This window comes from Tursiops truncatus, chromosome 13, assembly GCF_011762595.2.
Source record: "Tursiops truncatus isolate mTurTru1 chromosome 13, mTurTru1.mat.Y, whole genome shotgun sequence".
Lineage (NCBI taxonomy): Eukaryota > Metazoa > Chordata > Mammalia > Artiodactyla > Delphinidae > Tursiops > Tursiops truncatus.
In genome coordinates, this window is record NC_047046.1 from 40,187,454 (window position 1) to 40,213,534 (window position 26,081).

Consider the following 26,081-nt stretch of genomic DNA (forward strand, 5'->3'; position numbering starts at 1 on the left):
TTGTTTTTTTTTTTAAAAGAAAAGTATAGTTTTCTCCTGGATAACTTTGTTGATGGAAACAAAGAGCAGCCTGGAAAACCCCCCATTATTTCTCTGATAGTAAATTGTATTGCTTTTGTTGGGCCTGATTTCTTAATCACTGTCCTAACCATTTGACTTGGATAAACTCGACACTTCAGTCCTTCCCTGTGTAGGCTCAGAGGTTGCTGTGGGCTATGGGAAGCTGCTTTAAAATTGGAAATTTATCATGGAAAAGTAGAAGATGTGAGCAGTGGGATGCATGGACCTGGGCACCTAACTCTTAAATCTGTTTGGGAGGATGATACTTGGTGAATGCTAAGTGAATAGATCCACTGGGATTCCTATGGAAGTGATTGTTTCTAGAAAAAACATACTGAATTTTATGTTCCAATTTGTAACAAGCCCAAAGGGAACATTCCACTGATGCTCTCCAATCATATACGTGACCTAGGGATGCTGTATATAATACGTAAAAGAAGCATTTGTAGTACTTTTTAACTAAGATGCTTTCAGAATAATTAGATTTTCCTTTTGAAAAATATTCTTAACTATTATAAATTATGTCAAGAAAAATCACTTCACATTTTATTTTCCTCGGCTACCATCTGAGGGAGTAGGGAACTTTTCTTTCTACACTTATGGTCTGGAGTTTTCCTTCATCGCTTCTGAGGACGCTTATCCTTTTCTGCACACGGCAGATGCTCTCTTTAACCATGTTTGTTGAATGCATGGTGCAAGAACGAGGTGCTGAGAACGTTGCTGTTCTTCCCTGCTTTCACTGTGTGAGGAGAGAGAAAACTTTCCATCTCTTTAGTCAGTGAGTGAGAAGAATTTTATGCTCTTTGGCTCAGGGAGGCCAGACATCCTAGTCTGTATTATTGCTGCAACATCTTCAGATTAGGGTTGAAGCCTCCAAGTAGCTCACTGGGAGAGTTTCCCATTTCTGAGTAGTGTTTAAAAAAAGAAAAAAAAAAGTTAGATCAATATATTTGGAAAACAGAAGTCATCGCAGAAGAATCACGTTCATCTTACCTGTCGATAGCACAGTGTACTCAAAGTTAGAGAACTTGAATTACGGGACAGTGAAAATTGAGCCAGTCGTTCAGGACCCACAGGTACAAATCAAGTGAGGTCTGCATTCAGGTGGTTGGCATCCCCTGAAGTTTAAACATTTCAAGGCTTAATCTAGGTAATAGTGACTTCATGTTTTAGATTTTAACTTCGGTTTTATTAAACTCCTTACTATAGAGCTTTTTATTTATTATTTTTCTTAGCAGTGTAGGGAGGAGTTAGCTAGGTAGAGGGAAGATTTCACTATTAAAAATGAAAACAATTTTTAATAAGATAATTAGTTCAAATAGCAAGAAGATGTGTGGTTCTTTTTGATGTCCTACTGGCTTCCTCTCTCATTTTGAAAGGGATGCATTTAAAATCTTATTTACAAGGCTTCTATAGGTAATATAAAAAGCAATGCCCAAATCATTTGCATTTGTTTTTGGAAAATCAGACCTCATATATTAAGTGTCTTTCTTTCCTTCTTTTGGGGCATTTCTCTATCAGCCTTTTGTTAATGGTGCTCTGAGCCACAGCGGGGCACAGCTAGTCGCTAAGTGGGTAACTCACTGCCACGTAAGCAGGCTTTGACTATTTTGCTATGGAGTCGCCCCATTATTCTGTTTGATTGGCTGGATGATATATTCTGTTGAGAAATTGTGTCAAAGCAACAACTGAATCACAGGGAGTATTTAGAACAAGTAAATTGACTTAAATGATGCACTTTTCTCTCTAAAAGATGTCTGAATGTAGAGAGAATGTCTATGGTGACATCATTGAGGCAGAGATGATTAGCAGTGTAGCTTCAGTCGTGACTGTTTATTCCGCCATGTACACACATTTATCATTGACAAAATCACCTTTAATCTTATTGCCCCTCACAACAAATATTCATTTTTTTATTGTCTATACATATTGGAACAGAGTATACACAGAGCTTTTGTTTTCATATTAAATTCTGTCAGGGATTTTTCTAGGTTATAATATTCCATCTGTTTTTTTTTTTTTTTTTTTTGCGGTATGCGGGCGTCTCACTGTTGTGGCCTCTCCCGTTGCGGAGCACAGGCTCAGCGGCCATGGCTCACGGGCCCAGCCGCTGCGGCATGTGGGATCCTCCCGGACCAGGGCATGAACCCGTGACCCCTGCATTGGCAGGCGGACTCTCAACCACTGCGCCACCAGGGAAGCCCTCCATCTGGTTTTGTTAATGAGTTATTTTTTTCTATTGTAGACTGCTTTCCATTTTCAAAAAATTTTCAATTGTAAAATATACATAACACAGTTTACTATCTTAACCATTGTTAGGAGTACAGTTGAGTGTGTGGTACATTCACAGTTGGTGTGCATTCCATAACTCTTTTCAGCTTGCAAAACGGAAACTTTATATCCCTTAAACAACAGCAGCTCATTCTCTCCTCCCCTGCGGGCCCTGGCAGCCATGCTACTTCCTATCTCTCAATTCGATTGCTCTAGGTACCTCATGTGGAATCATACAATACTTTTCTTTTTGTAACTGGCTTATTTCGCTTAGCATAATGTCCTTCCTCAAGGTTCACTCATGTTGCAGCATGTGTCAGAATTTCCTTCCTTTTTAAGGCCTAATAATATTTCATTGTATATATACACCACGTTTTGTTTATCCGTTTATCCATCGATGGACACTCGGGTTGCTTCCACCTTTTGGTTATTATGAATAATGCTGCTAGAATATGGGGGTACAAAAATCTGTTTGAGTTCCTGGTTTCAGTTCTTTTGGGTATATACCCATAAGTGGAATTACTGGGTCATATGGTAATTCTAGTTCTCATTTTTTTGTGGAGCCATTATACTGATTTCCATAGTGGCTACATCATTTTACATTCCCCACCAACAGTGCACAGTGATTCTGATTTCTCCATATCCTTGCCAACACTTGTGTATTTTCTGCTATTTTGATAGTATCCATTCTAATGGGTGTGATGTGGCATCTCGTGGCTTTGATTGGCATTTCCCTAATGATTAGTGGTGTTAAGCATCTTTTCATGTGCTTACTGGCTCTTGTGTATCATCTTTGGAGAAATATCTGTTCATGTCCTTTACCCACTTTTTAATCAGGTTGTTTGCTTTTTTTTGTTAACTTGCAGGAGTTCTTTATATAATCTGGACATTAACTCTTTTTTCAGGTGTGATTTGCAAATATTTTCTGCCATTCCATAGGTTGCCTTTTCACTTTGTTGATTATGTCTCTTGCACAGAAATGTTTTATTTTAAACATTTAGGTAGTCCAACTTACCTATTTTTACTTTTGTTGCCTGTGCTTTGGTGTCATAGCAAAGAAATCATTGCCAAGTCCAATGTCATGAAGCTTTTCCTCTATGTAGACAGTTGTTTTTTTAAACCCAGGTTTTCCTTATTCTGGATAATGGTGCAGTGAATGGCTTCATGGACTTAGCTTTTTTCTTCTGTTGACATTATTTTACTTTACTTTTAGAAAGAAAAGTGAAATACTGGATCCTTTTAGTCTCCTTAAAGCCCATTTTTGGAAATATTAGGCAGAGCAGAGGATATCACTTGTCCTGTTAGCAAAAGTTGTTTCTGAAGGAATGGTGTGAGGCTTCTGGAGAAGCATTTAATGATGCCTTGATCGGTGATTGTACGAAGTTGACCCCCGTGATCCTCTGGGACCGTGATTTTTAAAACAGCATGGGTCACAGAAAGGGCACAGGCCTTTTAAGAGCAGTCAGGGTAGGGGGTGTGAATTTAGGTGACTGTTTCTTCAGTCCTCAGCTTCGAGATCTCAGGGCTGCAAAGAGATGAGGTGACTACCATGGACTGATTAGGGTCACATGGCCCTGGATTTCCTTGGTAATATACAAAGTCCAGCCTCCCCACACATTTGAAGGGGAGAAAAGTCAACATTATATGAATATAGAACATTTTCAGAAAAATGGAAAATGCCACTATGTTTGGGGGATAAAATTACATTTGAAGAAACATGTTTGGTTAGGGACTGTCTTCTTGTAATTATGCCCATTTATTTAATGGAAAAATATTCCTTTGAGAATCAAATGTGTACATTTCCTCCCACAGTATTTTAAGAAACAAAATCTTCATCAGTCCAATTTTTAATCTGCTGGAGAAGCTTTGTTTTTTAAAATTTCCATGGCGATGTTCATAAATTTAGAAAAAGACCATCCATTGCTTCTTTGTATTTTCAAATTTTCCTACCTTTGGGACAGTTTTCATACAGAGAGAAAATTTTAAGCCATTTCATTACTGGTGTTTCATTTTCAAAAAGCAGACTATGGCAGTGACCATTAGAGTCCTTCTCATCAAAGGATTTCAAAAGACATCTTTGGGGAGCATTTTTTTTTTTTTTCTTTTTTGCGGCACGCGGGCCTCTCACTGTTGTGGTCTCTCCCGTTGCGGAGCACAGGCTCCGGACGCGCAGGCTCAGCGGCCATGGCTCACCGGCCCAGCCGCTCCACGGCATGTGGGATCTTCCCAGACCGGGGCACGAACCCGTGTCCCCTGCATCGGCAGACGGACTCTCAACCACCGCGCCACCAGGGAAGCCCTCTGGTCACTTTTAATTCTCCTATCTCAAATTGTTATTATTTATTATTATTATTTTTTATTTTTATTTTTTTTGCGGTACGTGGGCCTCTCACTGTTGTGGCCTCTCCCGTTGCGGAGCACAGGCTCCGGACGCGCAGGCTCAGCGGCCATGGCTCACTGGCCCAGCCACTCCGTGGCATGTGGGATCTTCCCGGACCGGGGCATGAACCTGTGTCCCCTGCATCAGCAGGTGGACTCTCAACCACTGCGCCACCAGGGAAGCCCTCAAATTATTTTTGAAACAAATCTCGGTCATCATTTTATTTGTAAATGCTATCATATACACCTCTAAAAAAAATAGTCCTTAAAATGTAGTATAATACCGCTTCTGTACCTAAAAAATTAATATTAATTCACTAATATAATCAAATACCCATCAGTGATCATTTATCTGATTTAATTTTTCTTTTTAATTTTTTCTTTTTCATAAGGAAAAACTTTCTGTATAAGACTGTATACATATGTAAATATCACAGTGTAACTACTTACAACCAGATAAAGGATATTTCCAACATTCCAGCATCCTTCCTTGGGCTCCCAGTATCCCCCCAATGGTACCAGTGTTCTGAACTCTGTCATCATTAGTGATCAGAATAGTGGTTTTGAGCTTCATATAAATGGAATCATTCAGTATAACTCTTTTGTGTCTGGCTTCCTTCACTCAACATTACGTCTATGAGATTAATTCATGTTTTTGCATTTAGCAGTAGTTCTTTTTCATAGCTATGAACTGTTTCACTGAGTGAATATGCTGCAATTATTTGCTCTGTTCTACTGTTGATGGACATTGGAATTGTTTCCAGTTAGAGGCTACTAAGGATAAGACTATTAAAAACCATGCATGTCTTTTAGGGGCATAATAATTCAATTCTGTTGTACATATTTATTTAAGAGTGAAGTTACTAAATCGTCGATTGGCATGTGCTCAGTAGATCGGGCACGTGGATGAGTTTTAGTAGAGCAGGTGCACAGCTTTAGTAGATTCTGCTAAGCAGCGTTTGAGACTCAGTTACTCCACAGCCTCGTTACCACTTGGTATTATCAATCCTTGTAACTGTGGCCAGTCTGAGAAGCATATAGTGGTGCCTCATTTTGGTTTTAGTTTGTATTTCCCTGATAATGAGTGCTTTTCAGCACTTGTTAATATGCTTATTAACTTTTGGATGTCCTCTCTTGTGAAGTGCCTATTAAGACTTTTGCCCTTTTTTTTTTTTTTTTTTACTGGGTTGCCAGTCATTTTGTACTGATTCATGGGTGTTCTTTATGTATTCTCAAGATGAGCTCTTTGTTTGATATGTGTATTTGCCTTTTTCAGTCTCTTAGGAGTGACCAGGAATGCTTAATTTTAATTAAGTTTTGATATTGGGTAATGTAGGCCTCCAGCTTTGTTGGTCTTCTTTAAATTTGATTTGGCCATTCTAAGTATTTTGCTTTTCCATGTAGATTTTAGAATCAACCTGTCAACACACACAGACACACACACACACACACAGACACACACACACACACAGACACACACACACACACACACACACACACACACACACACACACACACACACACACCCCCCCCCCCCCCCCCGGGATTTTGCTTGAGATTGCATTGGAGCTACAGTGAAGTTTAAAGAGAAGATAATATCTCAGCAGTAATGAGTCTTCCAATCCATAAGAATTGTATATCTCGTTATTTAGGTTACTGGTTCACAACCAGGGTTGATTTTGCCCCAGTAGGACATTTGGCAGTGTCTAGAGACATTTTGGTTGTGACACCTTGCCGGGGGTGGGGTGGGCAGAGGCAGTGGCTTGTGCTCCTGTCATCATGCAGGTAGAGGACAGAGATGCTACTCAACATCCTACAGTGCACAGTGCGGCTCACCCCCACACCCAACAAAATTATCTGGCCCCAAATATTAAGAATGCCACTGTTGCAAAATGCTGATTTAGAGTTTTCATTTTCCTTAGTAATGTCTTGAGTTTTCAGTGAAGCAGTGTTGCACGTTTTTGTGAGTTATCCTTAGCTATTAATATTTTCATGCTATTGTGAATGATAATTTTTAAAGTTTCACTTTCTAATTGTTGCTAGTGTATATATGTGTTTATGTATATGTGTGTAGTTACCTGTAGGATGTTTGTTGTTTTATGTCTCTTATGTCCCAGTTGTTTTATATATATTTTACAAGCTCCCTTTCAGTCTCTTTTGACCCTTACATTTTTTTATTGTTGTTGAAGAAACTAGCATCTTTGTCCTGTAGAATCTCCCACAGCTTGGATTTTGCTGATGGTGTGAGTTTAATATTGTCCCCTGTCTTTATGATCACTGTCTGTATCCATTAATTGATTAGGAGCAGCTACAAAACAAGATACTCTGATTCTGTCATTTGCTTTTCATTTATTAGCCCAGGACATTTCTGTAAAGAGACCCACCCCACATCTGACTGGTTACTCTGAGTTTATAGAGAAAAGGTGTGGTAAATGCTATTCTTTCCCCCTTTTTTAACAGTTTTCAAAATAATGAATTGGTTCTCTAGGATCCTCCATAGGCAACCAGTGAGTTGTTGAGTTGTTTTTTAACTAAAAAGTATCATTATGAATTTAGTTTTAAATTATTTGATATTTCAAGCCATTGCTGTTTTTACCTCATTGGTGGTCAAATTGTTACATCTTTGGCTTGAACCTCTTCAGGAGCCTAATGTAGTTTTTAAACTTGCTTGCTTTCTGTTATAACACAATATTCAAGGCTGTTGAACATTTCTTGCCCCTGAGCTTGAATTAGCCATCTCTTTGTGGATCTTTGACTTAATGTATTTAGAGAGGGTGCTGGACCATGCTGAATACTACTGGGTGGTCATTGTTTCTAGGCTTTGAATTAACTTTATCCTTTCTCCTGTGCACAAAATCCTTGGTTTCACAAAACACCAACGTGGGCTTCCCTGGTGGCGCAGTGGTTGAGAGTCTGCCTGCCGATGCAGGGGACATGGGTTCGTGCCCCGGTCTGGGAAGATCCCACATGCCGCCGAGCGGCTGGGCCCGTGAGCCATGGCCACTGAGCCTGTGTGTCCAGAGCCTGTGCTCCGCAATGGGAGGGGCCACAGCGGTGGGAGGCCCGCGTACCGCAAAAAAACAAAAACAAAACAAAAAAACCCCACCAACGTAATTAGGCATTGTTTTATCACAAACTACATACCCAACAGCTGTAGAATAATGGTACCAACTTGACTGGTAAAAATATGATTACTGAAAACAAAAATTTTTTTTGCAATCTTTTGGGGTCTTCTTAAGGGTATTTCATAATAGGGATGTGCTGTCAGATTACTGTATTTTAAAGTCGTTTGGAATACTTCTGCCCTGTGTGGTTATTTTACCAACTGGGTTGGCATTTAGGTACATGTAATTCACTTTACATTTGAATGTTTAGGGATCGCATTATTAAAATTTGATATTATGACATACAATATTTACATGGTTCCAAAGTCAGATCTACAAAACAAGAGGTATCTACAAAGAAGGTTCGTTTCTGTCCTTGTTTCTTCTTCCCTATCGCTCCCTCACTTTGTAGGTATCCGTTAAAAAACATGTTTATGGGTTAACTTACCATTATTTTTTTTTCGATATCGCATGTATGTGGATTTAGATCCTCCCTTCTAAATAAGTGAGGTTTTCACGATGTGGTCTATTTCACTTGCCCCCCACCTCCTTTATGTAACTCTGGTATTTAGAAAGGTTTGTCTTTTGGTTCTAATGCTTACCTTTATACTCAACCTTTACCTGATACCTCGCTCCCCGCCTCCACCCTTGTGCTGGTCATTGGTTCCCAGTGTGAGCCTCTTCCTTCTCCGCCCCCTGCATCGGTGTTGAAGTAATGATCTCCCCAGCATCAGTGTTGAAGTAATGATCCTTGTACTCTTTGGAAACATTCCCAAATCTCCAAATCGAATACGTTTTATGTGGAAACACATGTGTGGGCTGCAGTTGATTTAGAGGAGGTGAGTTAATGTAGGATCACCTGGGTCATGTTGAGTTAAAAAAAATAAAATCAGGTGAAGGAAACAAGTGAACCTTGTTAGAGGAAGCTCTTACAGCACCAGGTAACATGCAGCACGAGGGTTCCTGCTTCCCTGTCAGTTCATTTTCCAGTGGCTAATGCACCCAGGTGCCCTGGGGTTTATGGAGACAGTACCTCAAGGAGGGAAAAATGTTTCTCTTGGGCTGATTTGTCACTTAAATGAGAAGATAGTATGTGAAGTACTAAGGGCTAGGCGAGGGCACCATGCATCATTAATAGCCTAGGCTCTCAGAAACCTAAGTTTAGTCCAGAACAAGAAGCAAATGTAGCAACACTAGGCCCTCGATTCAGCATCTTTTCATTCCTCAGATGGCTAATGGCTAAGGTGTAAGCGCGGAGCGGGCAAAGACGGGGAAGCTGGGCTGATCAGCTCTTGATTGAAACGTTCCTGAAAGGCGGAGCTCTTTCATTCCTTCACTGATTCATGTTTGTTGGATGCCTGCTGTGTGTAAGGAATAATGGTGAGGGAGAAGAGGCAGAAAAGAGCATTCTAGAGGGGACCTTCATACACAACCCAGGTTATAATGTAGCGGGTAGAAGCCTGTAATGGCACGTCCGGGGAGAACCCTGGAGTGGAGAACTGACGTCTGATCAGGTGCAGAGTTGGGAGGATGGAGCCTGGGCTGCGTGCTTGCGGAGGTGCCGTTGGAGCTGGTTCACGGGTGTGAGTGCTGGTGTGGGATTCTTCACCTGTCACGACACCTTCCTAATTCTTGGAGGTTTAATATGCAGTGGGGGTAAACAAGCTCTTCTTCACTGTAGAATTTGAGTAGGTCCCAAGCAGATGGAAAAAAATTGTAGCAGAGGGTTAACATTCCAAATCATTTGAGTTCCTGATCCCCACCCCTGCCCCCAACATAACCCCCACCATCCAAGAGGAAAACGGATGTGCATCCCACTTGACCCTGCAGTGCTACCTCTAGCAGCTTATCCCAAAAATACATTTGGACTCCTTGCAAATTACATGTACAGAGATGTTCATCTGAGCGTGCGGTATATGTGTGTACGTATGTATGCATATATCCATCTAAATGTACACTCTCTTCTTCCCATACACACCTCCACCAAATACACGCATGGTCACCTTGGACTTAAACTAAATTTCCAGTAGGGGATTGACTAAATACATTGTTTTTGGCTTTTTTTTTAAAATAATGACCATATATTACTTACATAATAACAAAAGCAGTACAATTATTTTTAAGAAGGCAGTTACAACTTGCTTTCCCTTTTAGTGCCATCTACAGAGACTTGGATTTTTGTACTGGTTGTGAATTTGAAGCAGAATGTTTATATTTTTATATTCTTTGAATTAGTATTACTTTGACTTGGCTTCATATTTTTGGTTTACATATAAAATTGGGTAATGATTGTGTATTACAGCAGGGTGATGACTGACTCCAGGGAGGTATTCTTAAAGTTCTTTGGATGGGATAAGTGAGTTTGCCAGGTCTGGCTTAGCGGTAAAACCCTTTGATCTACTCTGAAAATAATACTTAATTTATGTGTGGAAAGTTTTGAACATGTTTTGCATTTAAAAAATGAATATTAATATCATGATGTCACTTGTATGTGGAATCTAAAAAACGATACAAATGAACTTATTTGCAAAAGAGAAATAAACTCACAGACACAGAAAACAAATTTATGGCTACCAAATGGGGAAGGGGGGGATAAATCAGGAATTTGGGATTAACAGATACATACTACTACATATAAAATAGATAATAACAAGGACTTGTATAGCACAGGGAACTATATTCAATATCTTGTAATAACCTATACTGGAAAACAATCTGAAAAAGAATATACATAGAAGTGAATCACTTTGCTGTACACCTGAAACATTGTAAATCAACTATACTTCAATTTTTAAAATTTATAAAAATTAAACAACAAATGAATATTGGACTTCCCTGGCGGTCCAGTGGTTAAGACTCTGCACTTCCACTGCCTGGGCTGTGGGTTCAATCCCTGGTCGGGGAACTAAGATCCCACATGTGGCGTGCACAAAAAAAATAAATAAAAATTAAAAGAATATTAATCATCTTCCTTTAGCCACATGTTTTCAGATGTTGGATTGGTTTACTAAAGCAATGTCAATTATAATGTGACTTTCTTGTTCTCCTTGCTTTGAAGAATCAGGTGTGGGGGGAGGTTCTATCCTGGTGGACAGACCTGTGAACTTCTTGCCTGTTTTACTTTTTTCTTAGGGTAATTTAATTGGCTTGAAGACCTTAACAACTTCTGTCGAATTATTGGGAATATATAGTGATCCTGATATGTCAAATGCTTTTAAAATAAAATTTCACAATAAAAATTATTTTGTTTTCTTAACAGAAATCGTAGCCCATTAATGAGTTTTGGAGCCAGCTTTGTCAGTTTTTTGGTAAGTTGATGTGGGAAGAGGTTTTGGTGGGAGGGAAACAAATACATAATGTATGTCGTTTAGTGGTTACCTGCTGTAGAGATACACTATTGTAGAAGATCTTTTACAGTTTAAAACTGGAATAAAATTTTTGCCTATTAACCAACACTTACGAGATACCCTTCCCTAATTTTAAAGATTAAATGCTTATATCTTCTAGAGCATTATATTTTTTCCAACCAAAATCCTTTATAAAATAAAAATATAATTGAAAGACCTTTCCAAAAATTAAAAATGCATTAGAGTTGAAAAGAAAAAAAAAGTCAGACTTTGGATAATAAAGGTTTGCTTTAAAATTATTGAATAAATGTGGATCAGAAGACAGGTTAAATTAGCAGATTTAAAGTTTATCGGTTACTTTTGCATTTTTGAATATTAATATTTAGGAATTGAGAGAATAGGTTGCAGTTAGGTTTTAAAATAAATTGGGCAATGTAGAAAATTGGATGCCTTTAATTAGGTCCTTCCAAGAACCTGGTGTCCTGTCTCTGCCCTTGTAGCCTGTTCATCTCAGAAACCTCAGTTCTTCTGGGAGAAAGTAGCAGGTTTTCAGCAGAGAAGGGATGATTTTTTTTTAAACATCTTTATTGGAGTATAATTGCTTTATAATGGTGTGTTAGTTTCTGCTGTATAACGAAGTGAATCAGCTATACGTATACATATATCCCCATATCCCCTCCCTCTTGTGCCTCCCTCCCACCCTCCCTATCCCACCCCTCTTGGTGGTCACAAAGCAAGGGATCATTTCTACCAGTCAAATGTGACCTGAAAAAATCTACCAGGATCAGGTGCTTGGAAACAAGCTGTCAGTGGAATTTTTCACTGGGGACCATAAAAAATGAGTTCCTTAAAAGTGAGCCCATTGGAATTGCTGTCCCTGAAAAGATTGATAATTGATAATTTTCAAAGTAGTACCTACTAGCTGATGTTTCATTAGCATTTTGTGCTGTCCTTGATGAACCCAGGGATCCATGCGTGGGTAGAAAGTGCTTTCAGTGAGGCTCTGTTCTAAAAACTGAATTAAGTGGACCAGTCAGAAATCGTATAATTTTTTTTGTTACTGTGTTTAATAACAAAAAAAATGTAGAACAGTAATTGCAAGGACATTTGTTACCATACATTTTTTCATGCTGGTGTAATAGAGGTATGTTCTTATTTCATATTGAGATTATAGTTTGTTTTTTTTAATGAATAGGGTATGCTGTAACATTCTGATTCTTTGACTGTCAATAAATCATTTAGATGGTTTTTCCCCCTAGTTTGGAGTTGTGTTGTAATAAATTGGCCTAAATTTTCAGACACTTACTGATTCATTCTTTCCTTATTTCTTTCTTGGAAGAATGCCATGATGACATTTGAGGAAGAAAAAATGCAGTTGGCATGTGATGACTTAAAAACCACAGAAAAGCTGTGTGAAAGTGAAGAGGTTGGAGTAATTGAAACAATCAAGAATAAAATTAAGAAGAATGTAAGTACTATGTCTTTAAGTTATGAACTATGTGCTGCTTACTTAGAACATTGTTTATTTACTCGGTTTTTGGTGTTTAGAACATGGCTAAAGCACTAAATGTTTCTTACAGCTTTTGATTATGTAAAGCGTGTTTCTTAAAGCAATAGAACCCCCTTTCATCATTAGAGCTTTTCAGTGCATATTCTTTTGGTATCTTAAAATTATCTTCTTCCACAGTGGACCATGCTGCAAGGGCTTTTGTAGGTTTTCATGTATGTATTTCAGATATGTTGCATTGGCATAATTCAGGAATTTAGCTGTTACCTCCTTTTAAAGCCCAGGGCTCCCCAGCCTTTGGTTATAAATAAAGTCACAATGATATCATAATCCACTTTTCCTGATTTTTCTTTCACCTTTCAGTGCAAAAGTTCTAGACTTTGAGAGGCATCCTCCTACCTCTGATGTTTCTGGAGCACCCAGGGGAGTCACATGTGTCACTTGTTTAGTTGACAAACCAGTCTGTCGGTTACAGTCAGGAAAAGTCACCTGTCATTTCTGCTCCTTTATGTCACTCCAGGTGGTTTCACCTCTGCTCTTGCTTATGGTGTCAGCCATGTGGAAGCCACTGATGGGCCCAGAGTACTGTCTCCTGACACTCCAGAAGAGCCACAGTTCTCCTTGATTTCTCGTTTCTCCAAACTGTACATCAGTCAGTGACCAAGTCCCGTTGACTCTTTGTTAAATACGTCCTGAATTCATCTACTTTCCCTGCCAATGCACTGGGCCAGCCACTATCTCCACTTGCCTAAGACAAACCCTCACTGGCGTTTCTGCCTCCAGTCTCACTGTTCTGTAATTCTTCTCCAAAATACAGTCACTAAGATGCGAATTATACATCGCTGATTTCATTTTCAGTGTCCCCGGCCCCTACCACTGCCATTGCACTAAAATCCAAACTCCTTAATGTAGCTGACTTGTCACTGACTTCTCCTCTACCTGGAACATTCGTCTGCCTCTTGACCTGGTTCATATCCATTCTTTAGTTCCTCCTAGATGTCATTTTCTCCAGAGACTCTTGTCTGAGCCCCCAAGCCTATTAGTGTGTCTCCTACAGGTTCCCATAGTTCCTTGTACTTCATCCTTCAGAGAATTTACTGCATTACATGGATGTCAGTGTTCCCTCATTAGACTGTAAGCTACTTTACATGTCTGTGCTCAGTATCTAGTACCAGGCCCAGCACATATGTTAGTAATCAACATTTGTAATGGGTCCTTGCAATTTAAAAAGCATTTTCACATACAGTATCTCATTAGCCCTTCCAACAGCCTTGCAGAGTAGATGTTCTTACAAGCAGAGAAAACAGAAGCATCAATAGATTGACATTTGCTTAAGCAAACAGGGTAATGGGTGCTGGAACTAGATGAGGAACAACAGTGACCATGGTGAATTCTGCTAATCTAGAAAAAAGAGAAGCCAGCCATTTTGTCATGTACACTATGTATACTTTTGTCATATTTGGAAAAATCCTGTCATTTCTTATATCACAGTGAAAGCATATGAAAACTAACCTATTTTGTTCAAGTTTAAGAACGCACTGTTACATTTCAGAGCGAATTTTCTTCGTTTAGCATTCTTTACGATGAAAACCAAAATCTTATTAAAAAGTAGGGTTTTTGGGTTTTACTTTTTCATATTTTATAGAGGTAGTCAACTTTAGAGATTATGACTTAAATTTCAAGTTCAATTTGTGACTCATTCAAAGATAATTTTTAATTCCAGGGTGTTTTCTCCTTAACTAACATGTAATCAGTTTGCAACCCTCACATCTCGGTTGTGTGCACCAAAGGAATGAACCCTAATACTATAGGTTCTTTCTGAAGGCAGATGGCTGCAAAGTGGCTTTTTGGGTTGTTTACCTGGGGCAATGTTTTGTACCTTCAGTGATTTTTTATTTTGGATAAGTAAGAACTTACGTTGTTTTCAAAAAGGTAAAACTCCGAAGTTGTGTGTGGGCTTTCATGTTTCCCATGAACTCAGTGTCTGTAATTTAGAGTATGTGTCTTTGAGTTCCAAGCCTCTTTATCAATGTATTGTTAACAAAATAAAGCTGGACTTAATGGGGGAGGATAGAACTACCAGGCTCAGAGTGTAAATTTGGTCTTGGATTTCAGCAACTGCTGTTTCACACTCCCTGCGTGAAATTATTTTGCACAATAAAGTAATAGTTGTTTGGAAGGAATATTGTTCTTGGGTGTGATTTATTGGTGTGTACTTTCTTCCCACCCAACAGGTTGATGTCCGAAAATCCACCCCCTCTATGGTTGACCGGCTTCAGAGGCAGATAATCATAGCTGACTGTCAAGTTTACTTGGCTGTGCTCTCGTTTGTAAAGCAAGAATTGTCAGGTATGCTGAAGCATTGTTTTTAATGGCTTTTGCTATCCAGTGGACACAATTGGTAATACCTTTTATTAATTAATTAATTTATTAAGAATGCCTCATATTTCAGTCTTTGAAAACATGTAGCATCTCTTTGGGGCGTGATCCTGATTTATTACTTGAGAAATTAAAACCACAAGTGCTTAATGTGTGTTTAGTAGAGAAGTTTTAGTTCCAAAATCTGTTTCGTCCTCTTGTATCCAGATAGTCTGTCATACTTAGAGATATTACCAGTGCCTTAGATTGATAGATTGATGGGTTTTTTTTTCTTGTGGGAATCAAGTTGTGATAATAACCCTTTAAAGTGAAATATAACCAGTTTAAGTTACTCAGAAAATTGTTATTGAAGGCCTGAGTGCGTACTAAAGACTTGCTAAGGTACTTGAATGACTTACATTTTAACAACCCTTAATGAGGAATATAAACTGATTTCTTACTTAGTTTGCCCAAGACAGATGTTTTCCAGGATTTTGTAGCTTTAATATCTTGAGTGGCATAGACTGGAATTGAGGCTCTCAGAGCTTGCTGTAAGGTTCACTTTGACACTAATTCTTCCTTTTATGTGGTTTTATGTCTCTGATGCTGATGGCAGAAACCTGCCTCTTTGGTAGATAGGATTTACTTGAAAGAGTGAAAATTCAAAAAGGAAACTGACTAAAATTCACACTGAGAAAAGCATTTTCTTCCAAACCTGAGATGAAAAAGGGTATGTTCCTGCTAAGTCATAACATACACTTTGCTTTCTGGATTACCGGCAGCCAATTTTCCTGTCCCTTTTTTTTCTTTCTTGTCTCTCTCTGTCTCCATCTCATACTTGAGGTTTCTTTGTTTCTTCTCTTTGGCTCAAGTCAGAAGTAGAATTAACTTTTATTGTGACCTCCAAAATGTGGACTTCCTAGTAATTATCTTCTCTCTTTTTTTTTTTTGTAATTATCTTCTTTTAAAATGTGTTTTATGGTTGTACTATGGTCTTTTCCTTTTGATCCAATTTTTTTTTCTCTTTAAGTCTCATCTCAGGACTCTCCCAATAACTATCTTACTTATATGGTTGAGGGCTCAAAGCTCATGTGAATTTTCTATAACACAGTGATTTAAATCCCCCATTTGGAGTGCCACACTCACGTATATGTAAAAGAGTAGCGGGAAGAGCTGGACCTCTTTGGTCAAGACAGGAGCTCTGGTGTTTTCTGTGATCTTGGACTACTTTTTCCTGAGGTTCAAGGACTTTTCTAAGGACCTATTAAGAAAACATCTGTGGAGAGAAAAGGATAAATCAAATGTAGTAAAATGTTTGGGGAATCAGGGTAAAGGATATCGGGGAAACTTTATATTAATCTGTCCTTCACATGTTCATTCATGGGTCCATTCAATAAATGATAGAGCATATACAGTGCTAAGCACTGTGTTCCATGAGCAAATCCAGGCCATGGTCCCTGCCCTCATGAAATTCAGAATCATCAGTTGGTACTATTTATTTTTAAAATTACTCTGATTGTAAAATTACTAAATATTGCTTTAGAAAATTCGGAAAATATAAAATAATGAAAAAGCAGGTCATTTCTAATCTCACTACTTGGAGAAAATCACTCTTTATTGCAATGTTCTGTTTTTATCTTTCTCTTTCTTTAAAAAATTGAATCTGTGGTGTTTTGTATCCTACTTTTCCCTTTTAGGTTATAATTCACATATTTTTCCTATAGCTCAGAGTTTCAAAATATAATTTTAAAAGCATTAATTTATCATGTGAATGTGTCATAATTTATTTAACCAATTTCTCTTGGACATTCATGTCCATGTTCTTTGCTTTGCTTTTTGTTGTTGTTTTAGTGAAGCTGAACTTAATTTTATATTTTACCCATAAACTGTATTTCCTTCACAAATTACCTTCGTGACCTTTTCCAGTTCTCCTAAAAAGTTGATATTAATCAGCTATTTAATCCTGTTTATCATAGATTTTTTTGTGTTTTGTTTACTTTAGTAATTTTTTTTTTTGCGGTACACGGGCCTCTCACTGCCGTGGCCTCTCCCGTCGCGGAGCACAGGCTCCTGACGCGCAGGCCCAGCGGCCATGGCTCACCGGCCCAGCCGCTCCGCGGCATGTGGGATCTTCCCGGCGCGAACCCGTGTCCCCTGCGTCGGCAGGCGGACTCTCAACCACTGCGCCACCAGGGAAGCCCTACTTTAGTAATTTTTATTGGAGTATAGTTGCTTTACATATCATAGATTTTTAACAGCACTCTTGGTTCTTCCTGATGCCGTATAATTTATTGAATGTAATATTGATAGTGAAAGGAAATTTGACAGACATGAAAACCTCAGGTTCTAATAAACACATGTAATGGTCATTTGCTTTATGAACAGCTCAGTATTTGTCTCAAACAAACAGACATAACTAAAAATGTGCTTCATTTGCCTTTCAGAAACCCTCTAGGTTATAAAACTATGAAAAATTTACTCTTTGTTGGGATCCATTTCTTAAACTTTGTTGATGGATAATTGTTTTGGAACAACCCCTCCTTGGAGATGTTTGTTGTAGGTGGTCCTCCCCCACCCCTTGATCAGGTGGCCCAGAAGTGGGTGTGGGTACACACTCACCTGAGCTCCAGGTAAGAGTGAGTCTGTGTGAATTTGTTAGTCCTTCTGACTTTTGAAAGAGCTCCTGTATTTTGTCTCATATGAATTTCTTTATAGTGAATTACCCCATCCTCTCTATTTTCCTATACTATTTTTTTAAAGATTTATTTATTACTTATTTATTTTATTTATTTTTGGCTGCGTTGGGTCTTAGTTGCGGCACACGGGATCTTTTTGGTTGAGGCATGTGGAATCTTTCACTGTGACGCTTGGGCTCTTCGTTGTGATGCGTGGGCTTCTCTCTAGTTGTGGCGTGCGGGTTTTTTGTTCCTCTTCTCTAGTTGTGGTGTGCAGGCTCCAGGGTGGGTGGGCTCAGTAGTTGTGGCGCACAGGCTCTTGTTGAGGTGCGCGAGGTCAGTAGTTGGGGCCTGAGGTCTTAGTTGCCCCGCGGCATGTGGGATCTTAGTTCCCGGACCAGGGATCGAACCCGTGTCCCCTGCATTGGAAGGCAGGTTCTTTACCACTGGACCACCAGGGAAGTCCCTCCTGTACTACTTTTTAATTTACTCTATTATCCAAAGGCCTTTGTTGTTGTCAGTTTGCAGTGAGCACATGTGAATTACTTTAGTAACAAAAAGTATTTATTTTTAAACCGACTTGATGGCTTTTGGCACCTTGTTTGTTTCCTGTATTTCCTTTGGGCTTGAAGATCGGCCCCATGTCTTACTATTCTTGGCAATAAGGTAACGCTCAGTAAGTTTTCCTCAAATGAGATTGGGTTTTCCTTGTTTCACAGGTGAGGCCGTTGAGGCTGGATGATTTGTTTGAGGTTGAACAGGTTTACACAGTGATGACAGAACCAGGACCTGAGCTGTGGACTTCTTATTTCATATCTGAATTCCTAGCACTCACAGTTTTCCCTTCACCTTCATTTGGTCACATGAACCACCAGCCTCCCAATGGCCCAGAAACCCGAGGCTCTCGGGGCCTTGTCCCTCAGCCCCCGTGCGCACGTGCGCCTTCCGTCCTATGGAATGAGCCCCCGGGAGAGTAGAACAGCCTCCTGTTGGCCCGGATGCTTTTCCAGACCACATTCTCTACGATGCCCCTGGAGCGCTCTTTCTAAACCTTGTTACACCTGTGCTTCAGACACTTAGCTGTTCTGCAACATCGCCTACAAGGAATAGTGCAGATTCCTTCCTCGGGTGGCATGGAAGAACCTGCCCCCTACCTCGCCGCCACCGCCTCTAGCTCGGCAGGGCTGACTGCAGGTCTCTGAGGCCCTGCCGCCTCGGGCCTTGGTGTGCGCTGCCCTCTCGGTTTGGAACCCCTTTTGTCTTTCTCTTGTGCCTCCCCAGGTGCAGCCTGGGTCTACTCCCTTCACGTTCTCCTTCCTCACTGACTTCATCATACGGCCTCTGTTACTCTGCTTGGACCCCGTCCATAGCCAGTTAGAGCAGTCGTCACACAACTGTACACATCTGTATTTACATGTCTGCCCACAGTAACAGATGGGAAACTTCTTGAGGGCAGGGACTGTGTCTACCTGCTATCTTTTTATTTTTCTCCACATTTATTGAGCATCTACTATGTGTCAGATTCTGGAAGGTGATAGATGCTAATGGTCTAGAGATGAATCAGATGTAGCTCTTGCCCTGAGGCTACTGAGAGTTTAGTGGGGGAGAAAGAGGACTAAATAAGTTCTCATTCAGAGTGATACTTTCACCACTAGACATTAGACATGTAAGTTAGTCGGAGAGGTTGCACAAGGAATGAGCAATTCCTCAACTCTGCTGGGAAGGTCAAGGATCCCTAATCCTGAACCTGAGCAGGGTTATAGAGAATGGAAGTCCGTTGTCTTCTCTGTGTCCCTGTCACCTGATATGCTGCCTTTGCCTAACACATGGTGGGTATATAAATGTGAATTAAAGAGAGGGATGGAGGAAGGGTGATGTCGTTCAGGAATGAGATGCATGATACTGAGCCCTAGGAAGCCCCAAGAATAGTTGGGATTGGAGAAGGGAGTCTATCAGAAGTCTGTTGACTGGGGGTAAAAGTAATAATGAGGAGGTGGGCTGACTAGTGGAAACTAAATCATCTTTTTTTTTCCTTCCGAAGTCTGTTATGTGGGTCACAAGGAAGCCAAGGCTGAACTTCCCTTCCATTACAGGACTAACCAGCCTCATCCAGGACAAGCAAACAGACAGAATGCTATGGTAGGGCCTCTCACCAGACACAATCCCTACTAAAAAAAAAAAAAAAAATTTACAAAATTTATTCCAGGATCCATTTAGTGTAACTTGATATTTCCATTTTCCAGACAACTCTTGTCCTTTCTAGGGGAGGACTCCCACCCCCGTTATGGGGACAGGGTTTCCCATCTCTCCTGCATCTCTGGTTGGTTGAGGCTGCCCCTGACAGGGGAGGGCGGTCGGTCTGTGGTTTTCTGCTCTCTGTGCAGCCCTCCGGGGACGCAGGCACGATGGTTGAATGTTTTATGTCTGACGTTTCAGAGGAGCCTATGAGAGCCCGTGCAGATTGAGGGGCCCAGTGTTCAACTGTTTTCTCTGCTTGTTGGGCAGAGGCTGCTCCTGGCCGCGTTGCTGGGCATCAGCTGACTAAGCGTCCCTCCCGCTGGGGCCGCGGTGCTGTGGGCCCGGAGCGCAACTTCTCCACCCGGTCCTCACGCAGCCTCTGCTCCTCCCGTCGGAGTCTGGCTGAGCTCAGATGTTTCGGTCACCGCATTTGGGACATGGAGTCGGGCGAGTCCTGGGACCTGTTTCAGTGCAGAGTTGAACTTAAAAAGTGGTAAAAACAAAATCTGTTTCTCTCTAGGTCCTAACTTTGTACACATCTCAGTTTCTAATCTTCGATGAGTCAAAACTTTGAGTTCTGTTTACCCGGCTCAAGTTCAGGACTTTAAAGCTTGTTACTGGAGACTTGAACATGTGCTTTTAAAATAAATGTTAACATCTAAGCTCTTATCTTAGGCAAGAAATTAAAGATGTTGAATTAATTTCATTTTTATTCTGTAAAAATGGGTTTTTACCATGTTGGTTTTCTTTTCCTTTTGTTAATTGAGTTGCTTCCATTGCTGCCACTCTTTTCTGTAACTCTTCACCTGAGATCTGGATTACTACAGCTTGTTTCCCTAACACTAGTCCCTTTAACTCCAGTTTTAGGGAGCCCCTGCTTCTCCCGAGCAGGTGTCCTTCCCTTAGCTGGGTACCACTGGGTGCATCATGCCTGCACCCATCCTTGGCCCAGCTTGTCCCCTGATTCACTCTGCCTCTGAACAGCTTTCCATCTGTCCCTTCATACTTACATTCCTGTTGCTCTCCCCTGGAATGCTGCATTTCCCTAAGTGCGTCCTCAATAAAGTGACAGTAGCCTGGAAAATACAGGGTAAAATGGAGTTAATTTTTTCCCTCTAACTTTCCAGTTAGGCTTGGGGACAGGAGGGAGTAAAGTTTTCTACTGAAATCCTGCAATACTTCTTTTGCACTTTTAAATTTATGTATGTGCTTATTACATAGAAAACAATTGACTGTCAAAAAGGAAATAAAGAAAGGGCAATTCACTCATAATCTCAACATTGTTTTCGTTTTTCTATGTATGACCCAGTGGACCATATAAATAAACATATGCATATATAGTCTTCTGTTACACACATTTTTTTCACTTTTATTTTCTAATTTTATTGGGCATTTGGAGGGCTGAGATGTATGTCTTATAGTTCATTTGTGTCCCTCAGGTGCCAAGCACAGTCCTAGGCATGTGATAGGAACTTAGTAGCTCGTTGACATTTTTAGGGTTTTGCAATTTTACTTTTCCTCTTTTTATTTCATTTTTTATCTGTAGCCAATTATTATTTCTTTTCAGTTAGATTCAATTGCTTTTGTGTTCTCAGGACTATATATTTTAGTTTCCTTTTTCTTGGTCTTTTTCTGTTTTTCTATTCAATCTCTGGCTTTTTGGATCATAAGTGAGAGTCACCTTTCTTGTCTGTGGGTGTATTGGATTCACCTAAGCACTTTGCTAGCATACAAAGAAGTGTCAAGGTTAGGTTTTCTCAAACCTCTCTTTTTCCCACAATACTTCCATTTAGGAGGGAAAAAGTCACTGAGCCTCTTAAAGGCAGGATCTATGTCTTATTTCTCTTTGATTCTCCTAGAACAGTGCCTAAAAGTAATATTAGCACAGTAAATATTTTTGTTAAATTGAACTGAATAAAAATAAATTGTTTCAGATATGTATTACTTTTATAACAATAAATTATACACATAGTACCGCCCCCCCCCCCCCCCCCCCCCCCGCCAGCAAAGCTTTTGTAGACTGGTTTATTTTACTTCTTCATCCTGTCATGTAGCAATCTTTGCAGTGCACTTAGACTACAGGACATTCATCACCCAGAACTTGTGGGATGGTTGTGTTTTGAATTGTGATCCCATAGGAGATACGGTCATCGTTTGCCAGAAAATTGATACTTTAATTAAGATAGTAGCTTGAGTTAATGGATCAGGGGTCCCCAAGACCAGTGATTAGGAGGACTCAGAAGATAGTCATACTCATGGCTATGATTTGTGGCAGTGAAAGGATACAAAGCAAAATTAGAAAAGGGAAGAGGCACAGGGACGAAGACCAGGAAAAGTCAGGCCCATGCTTCCCAGGGTCCTCTCCCAGAAGAGCCCCATAGGATGCGCACGATCCTCCTGGCAGTGAATTATGACGACACCTGTGAAATGTAACCAACTGCGGAAGCTGGTTAGTGACTCAGCATCTGTAGTTTTTACTGGGGACTGACCATGTAGGCACCCCGCTGCCTGGTGCATACCCAGACTTCCAGAAGGAAAGCAGGTGTCCACATAAAACATTGTTCATGCAATCTGTAGGCACAGTGAGCCCCTCTTACCGGTTCTGGGAATGATGGGACCCCTCCCAAATCCAAGTTCCCAGATACCAGCCAAGGGCCAACCTTGTAAACAGGCCTTTCAAAGGAGAGCAATAGGCCTGCTATGTTAATTCTTTTCTGCACATGCCATATAATCTTAGATCACTTTCAATTCAGGGATTGGACTTTTGTAAATCAGATTTTATGTTATATATTTTATGTCATTCAAAAATAAATTAAAACACTTCTTTCCCTGCTGTTCTAAAGGGCCTGGAAGCCTGGTACACGGTTCCTGTTGTCTTCTGTTGTGCTTTGAGGTCAGAGTATCAGTACCATTATTGGTAACGGTGCCAAGTTCTCCTCTATAGTTACTAGAGAACCATTTTACAGAAAACTCCCTGTGGAGGACCTTTTCCCCAGATATGTGGTGGTGATGCACTCAGACAAGCACAGGTCTATCGACGCCCCCACTTCCCTTCCTCATCAGAAGGGAAAGATGTTCGCAGGAGAGGGTGAGGCAGGACTCAGACCTGAGAGGGGCCGGTGGGGCGTGGAGCAGGGTAAATCCCAGGTTTATCTCTCCCTTTGCCTTTGTGGCACACATTCTCAAGGTGGCTATGTTAAGAAAATTGGCCTAACAGAAATAAAGGGAAGTGGCTTTAAAAACAAATTTTCACCCTGCAGTGTGAATAGCTTCTGCTTTGCCACCCTCCTTCCCTGGAGCTCTCTAGGCTGGGCAGTGGGGGAGCTCCATTGTCATACACACCAGATAAAGCCCCCCAGCCTCGCTAGGTGCGGCTAAGCCACGAACAGGCATTGAATAGAGGTGCATTGGGGATTCTTTGCATTTTTGTATTTAACGCTGATGACATTTTTGTTAATAAACTGGCCGTTTGTTCACCCGATGACTATTAATCGTTTTGTTTTGCTTGTTTTATTTTTTGGCAAGTCGCCATGCTTGGTGCTTGGGTATAAATTTAGCAGCAAATTTAGATTTAGAAGTTGCTCTTGAGGAGGGATGAAGCACAAGGTACGCAAATTTAAGAGTTTTATCCGGAAAGCGCCATAGTTCAGGTAGTTCAGGGATGTGGTAGAGGGTTTCACAGAATACGTGGGAAAAAAGTCCGATTCAGATGATGCTTGCAGATATTAGATGCTATGCCCTCACCTCGGCGTGAGGGGCTCGATACAATGAACAAAATAATACATGGTTCTTGCCAAGGGGTCATCCAGACTAGTAAAGGGAAACAGACAACAAATAAGGAATTTAAGCCATATGAAGAACAGAAGGTTTCATGATGGGTAATAATTTTTATTGTTTTTTAAAATTTTGTTTTTTCAGGTCATTCTTCAATATCTTTATTATTAATGTAGGAAAATTATTTTGAATACTTGTTTTTTCATACTTTTCTCCCCTTCTCTTTATAGCATATATAAAAGGTGGGTGGATCCTTAGGAAAGCCTGGAAGATTTACAATAAATGCTATTTGGACATCAATGCCCTCCAGGAGCTGTATCAGAAGAAGCTAACGGAAGAGCCCTTGACTTCTGACGCTGCAAATGATAATCACATTGTGGCTGAAGGGGTGTCTGAGGAGTCTCTAAACAGACTGAAAGGTGCTGTGAGCTTTGGATATGGCCTTTTTCACCTTTGCATATCCATGGTGCCCCCAAACCTGCTCAAAATCATCAACCTGCTGGGTTTTCCTGGAGACCGCCTACAGGGGCTTTCTTCACTGATGTATGCAAGCGAAAGTAAGGACATGAAGGCCCCTTTAGCTACGTGAGTAGCTATATTGCAATGCTTTGGTAGATAATATAGTGTTGAAAGTAAGTGAACGACAATCAAAACCTTTATAGGAAACTTCAGGTAAAATGCTTGGTTGGTTGACATGCTGCCATGCCTTTCTGTCTTTTAGTGCAATGCCAAGGACCATGTTTTTGGTGGTGTTTATAAGTTGACTTTAGAGACCAGAGCACTGTTCTTAAGTCTCATGAGTCCTGTATTTTATTTTATTTTTATTTATTCACTTATTTATTTTTTTGGAAGTCCGTCTTGACCATTTTCTTTCTTTTCTTTTTAAATTTTGTTGTTGTTGTTGAGTCCTGTATTTTAAACATGCAGAATGATCATGATTTATAAAGTTTTTGTGACCCTGACTAGTCACTGAGATTGATAATCCTGATTTTTGGACTTAAGGGGATATACATTTCATAAGACTCTTCTGTGATTCTGAAATTTCTGTTCTTATATCCTCATGTTGGGTAATTTTCCTTGATGATTCTGGTTGGTCCATTGGTCTCTTACATGTGGCTTGGAGAGTTTGTGGTGTTCAACTAAATTGAGTTATTGTTGTTCAGACTAAACTTAAATGATAATTATTTAAACCAAAAAGTGTGAAGAAGCTATTATAACCATCCAGAGCAAGGATTCACCCATTTCCTCATCAGTTAAAAATGATGTGATTTTTTTTCAATCTGGTAAATATCTACTACCATTTGCAGTTAGAATAATTTTATCAAATACTGGATGTCCTTTGACATTACACCACTTATCAGAATTTTTCCAAAGATTTTGGTATCACAGAGAACCTTAGTGTGCTGTATTTCTGCTCATGTCAGTATTGAGGAATTTGGTTGTTAACTCTTAATCAGCCGGTAGCTATTAAAAAGGTCATTAATTTTTTATTGCAAAAATATTCATGCCTCCACAAACTCATTATATGACACAATGGTCCTTTATTAATTTGACTTAACAGATTTGTAACTTGTGATAATTTGTCTTTTTTAATAATATTTTCTGAGAAAGGAATGAATTCAATTAATAATAATGTAAATTAGTCTGATCTCCAGAAGAGGACCAAATTTATGCACACGCTGGAAGCATACGTTTACCTAAAAATATTGTGTCGGTTAAACATTTTTGTCAGTTGGTTAAAGTCGATCCCAGGGAATCTATTTTGTTACTTTGTTTAATGTGGCTTTTTTTTTTTTTTTTGAAAGGGACACGTTTGAAGTGGGAGAATTTTAAGTAACTTACTTATTTGTTTGGTTTTCAAATTGAACAGCCTCAGTGGCTAGAGAAAGGGCCCTTCATCCGGTCCTTTCACTTATTTTAACCCAATTTTGTACAATTTTGCCTGTGGTTCCTATATTTAAATTCAGTCTGAGGCTTACACTCTAACTTTTGTGAACACTAGCGAAAACATTTTCCTTTTGTAAAAAGTAATGCAAAGAGTAATTTTAAGGGGATAGTAAATTCACGGTAACCAATTACTGTTTCTAATTTACACGTTGACGAGTAAGGTGTAGAATTCAGAGATTTACATAAACGATACCGTCAGCAATCCATCTAGAAGCCTCAGAAGAGCTACTTGCTTCTGTGACCTTCTTCTCTTATCCGATGGGAGTATGCTGATTTATATGTTGTGCTCTAAAGTTGTGGCTTTCCAAATACTGATAAAACTAAGATGGGGGGTGATACTGATTTTACTTCTTCAGAGACTGCCTAGTGAGCTTTTTGGAAGGGGTGTGTATTGGAAGAGCACACACTGATTTTTTTTAAA

At 39.9% G+C, this 26,081-nt stretch overlaps 1 protein-coding gene across 4 annotated transcripts in view; it reads left to right on the forward strand.

The window, feature by feature from the left end:
• TTC39C (tetratricopeptide repeat domain 39C) overlaps window positions 1–26,081 on the forward strand; it is a 101,399-nt gene that overhangs the window by 38,012 nt on the left and 37,306 nt on the right. For all 4 annotated transcript variants that reach the window (XM_073790612.1, XM_019930510.3, XM_019930508.3 and 1 more), the window contains exons 2-5: window positions 11,074–11,122; window positions 12,501–12,629; window positions 14,903–15,017; window positions 23,944–24,298. In XM_073790612.1, coding sequence (XP_073646713.1) covers window positions 11,074–11,122; window positions 12,501–12,629; window positions 14,903–15,017; window positions 23,944–24,298 — 648 coding nt within the window. The remainder of the gene's footprint in view (window positions 1–11,073; window positions 11,123–12,500; window positions 12,630–14,902; window positions 15,018–23,943; window positions 24,299–26,081) is intronic.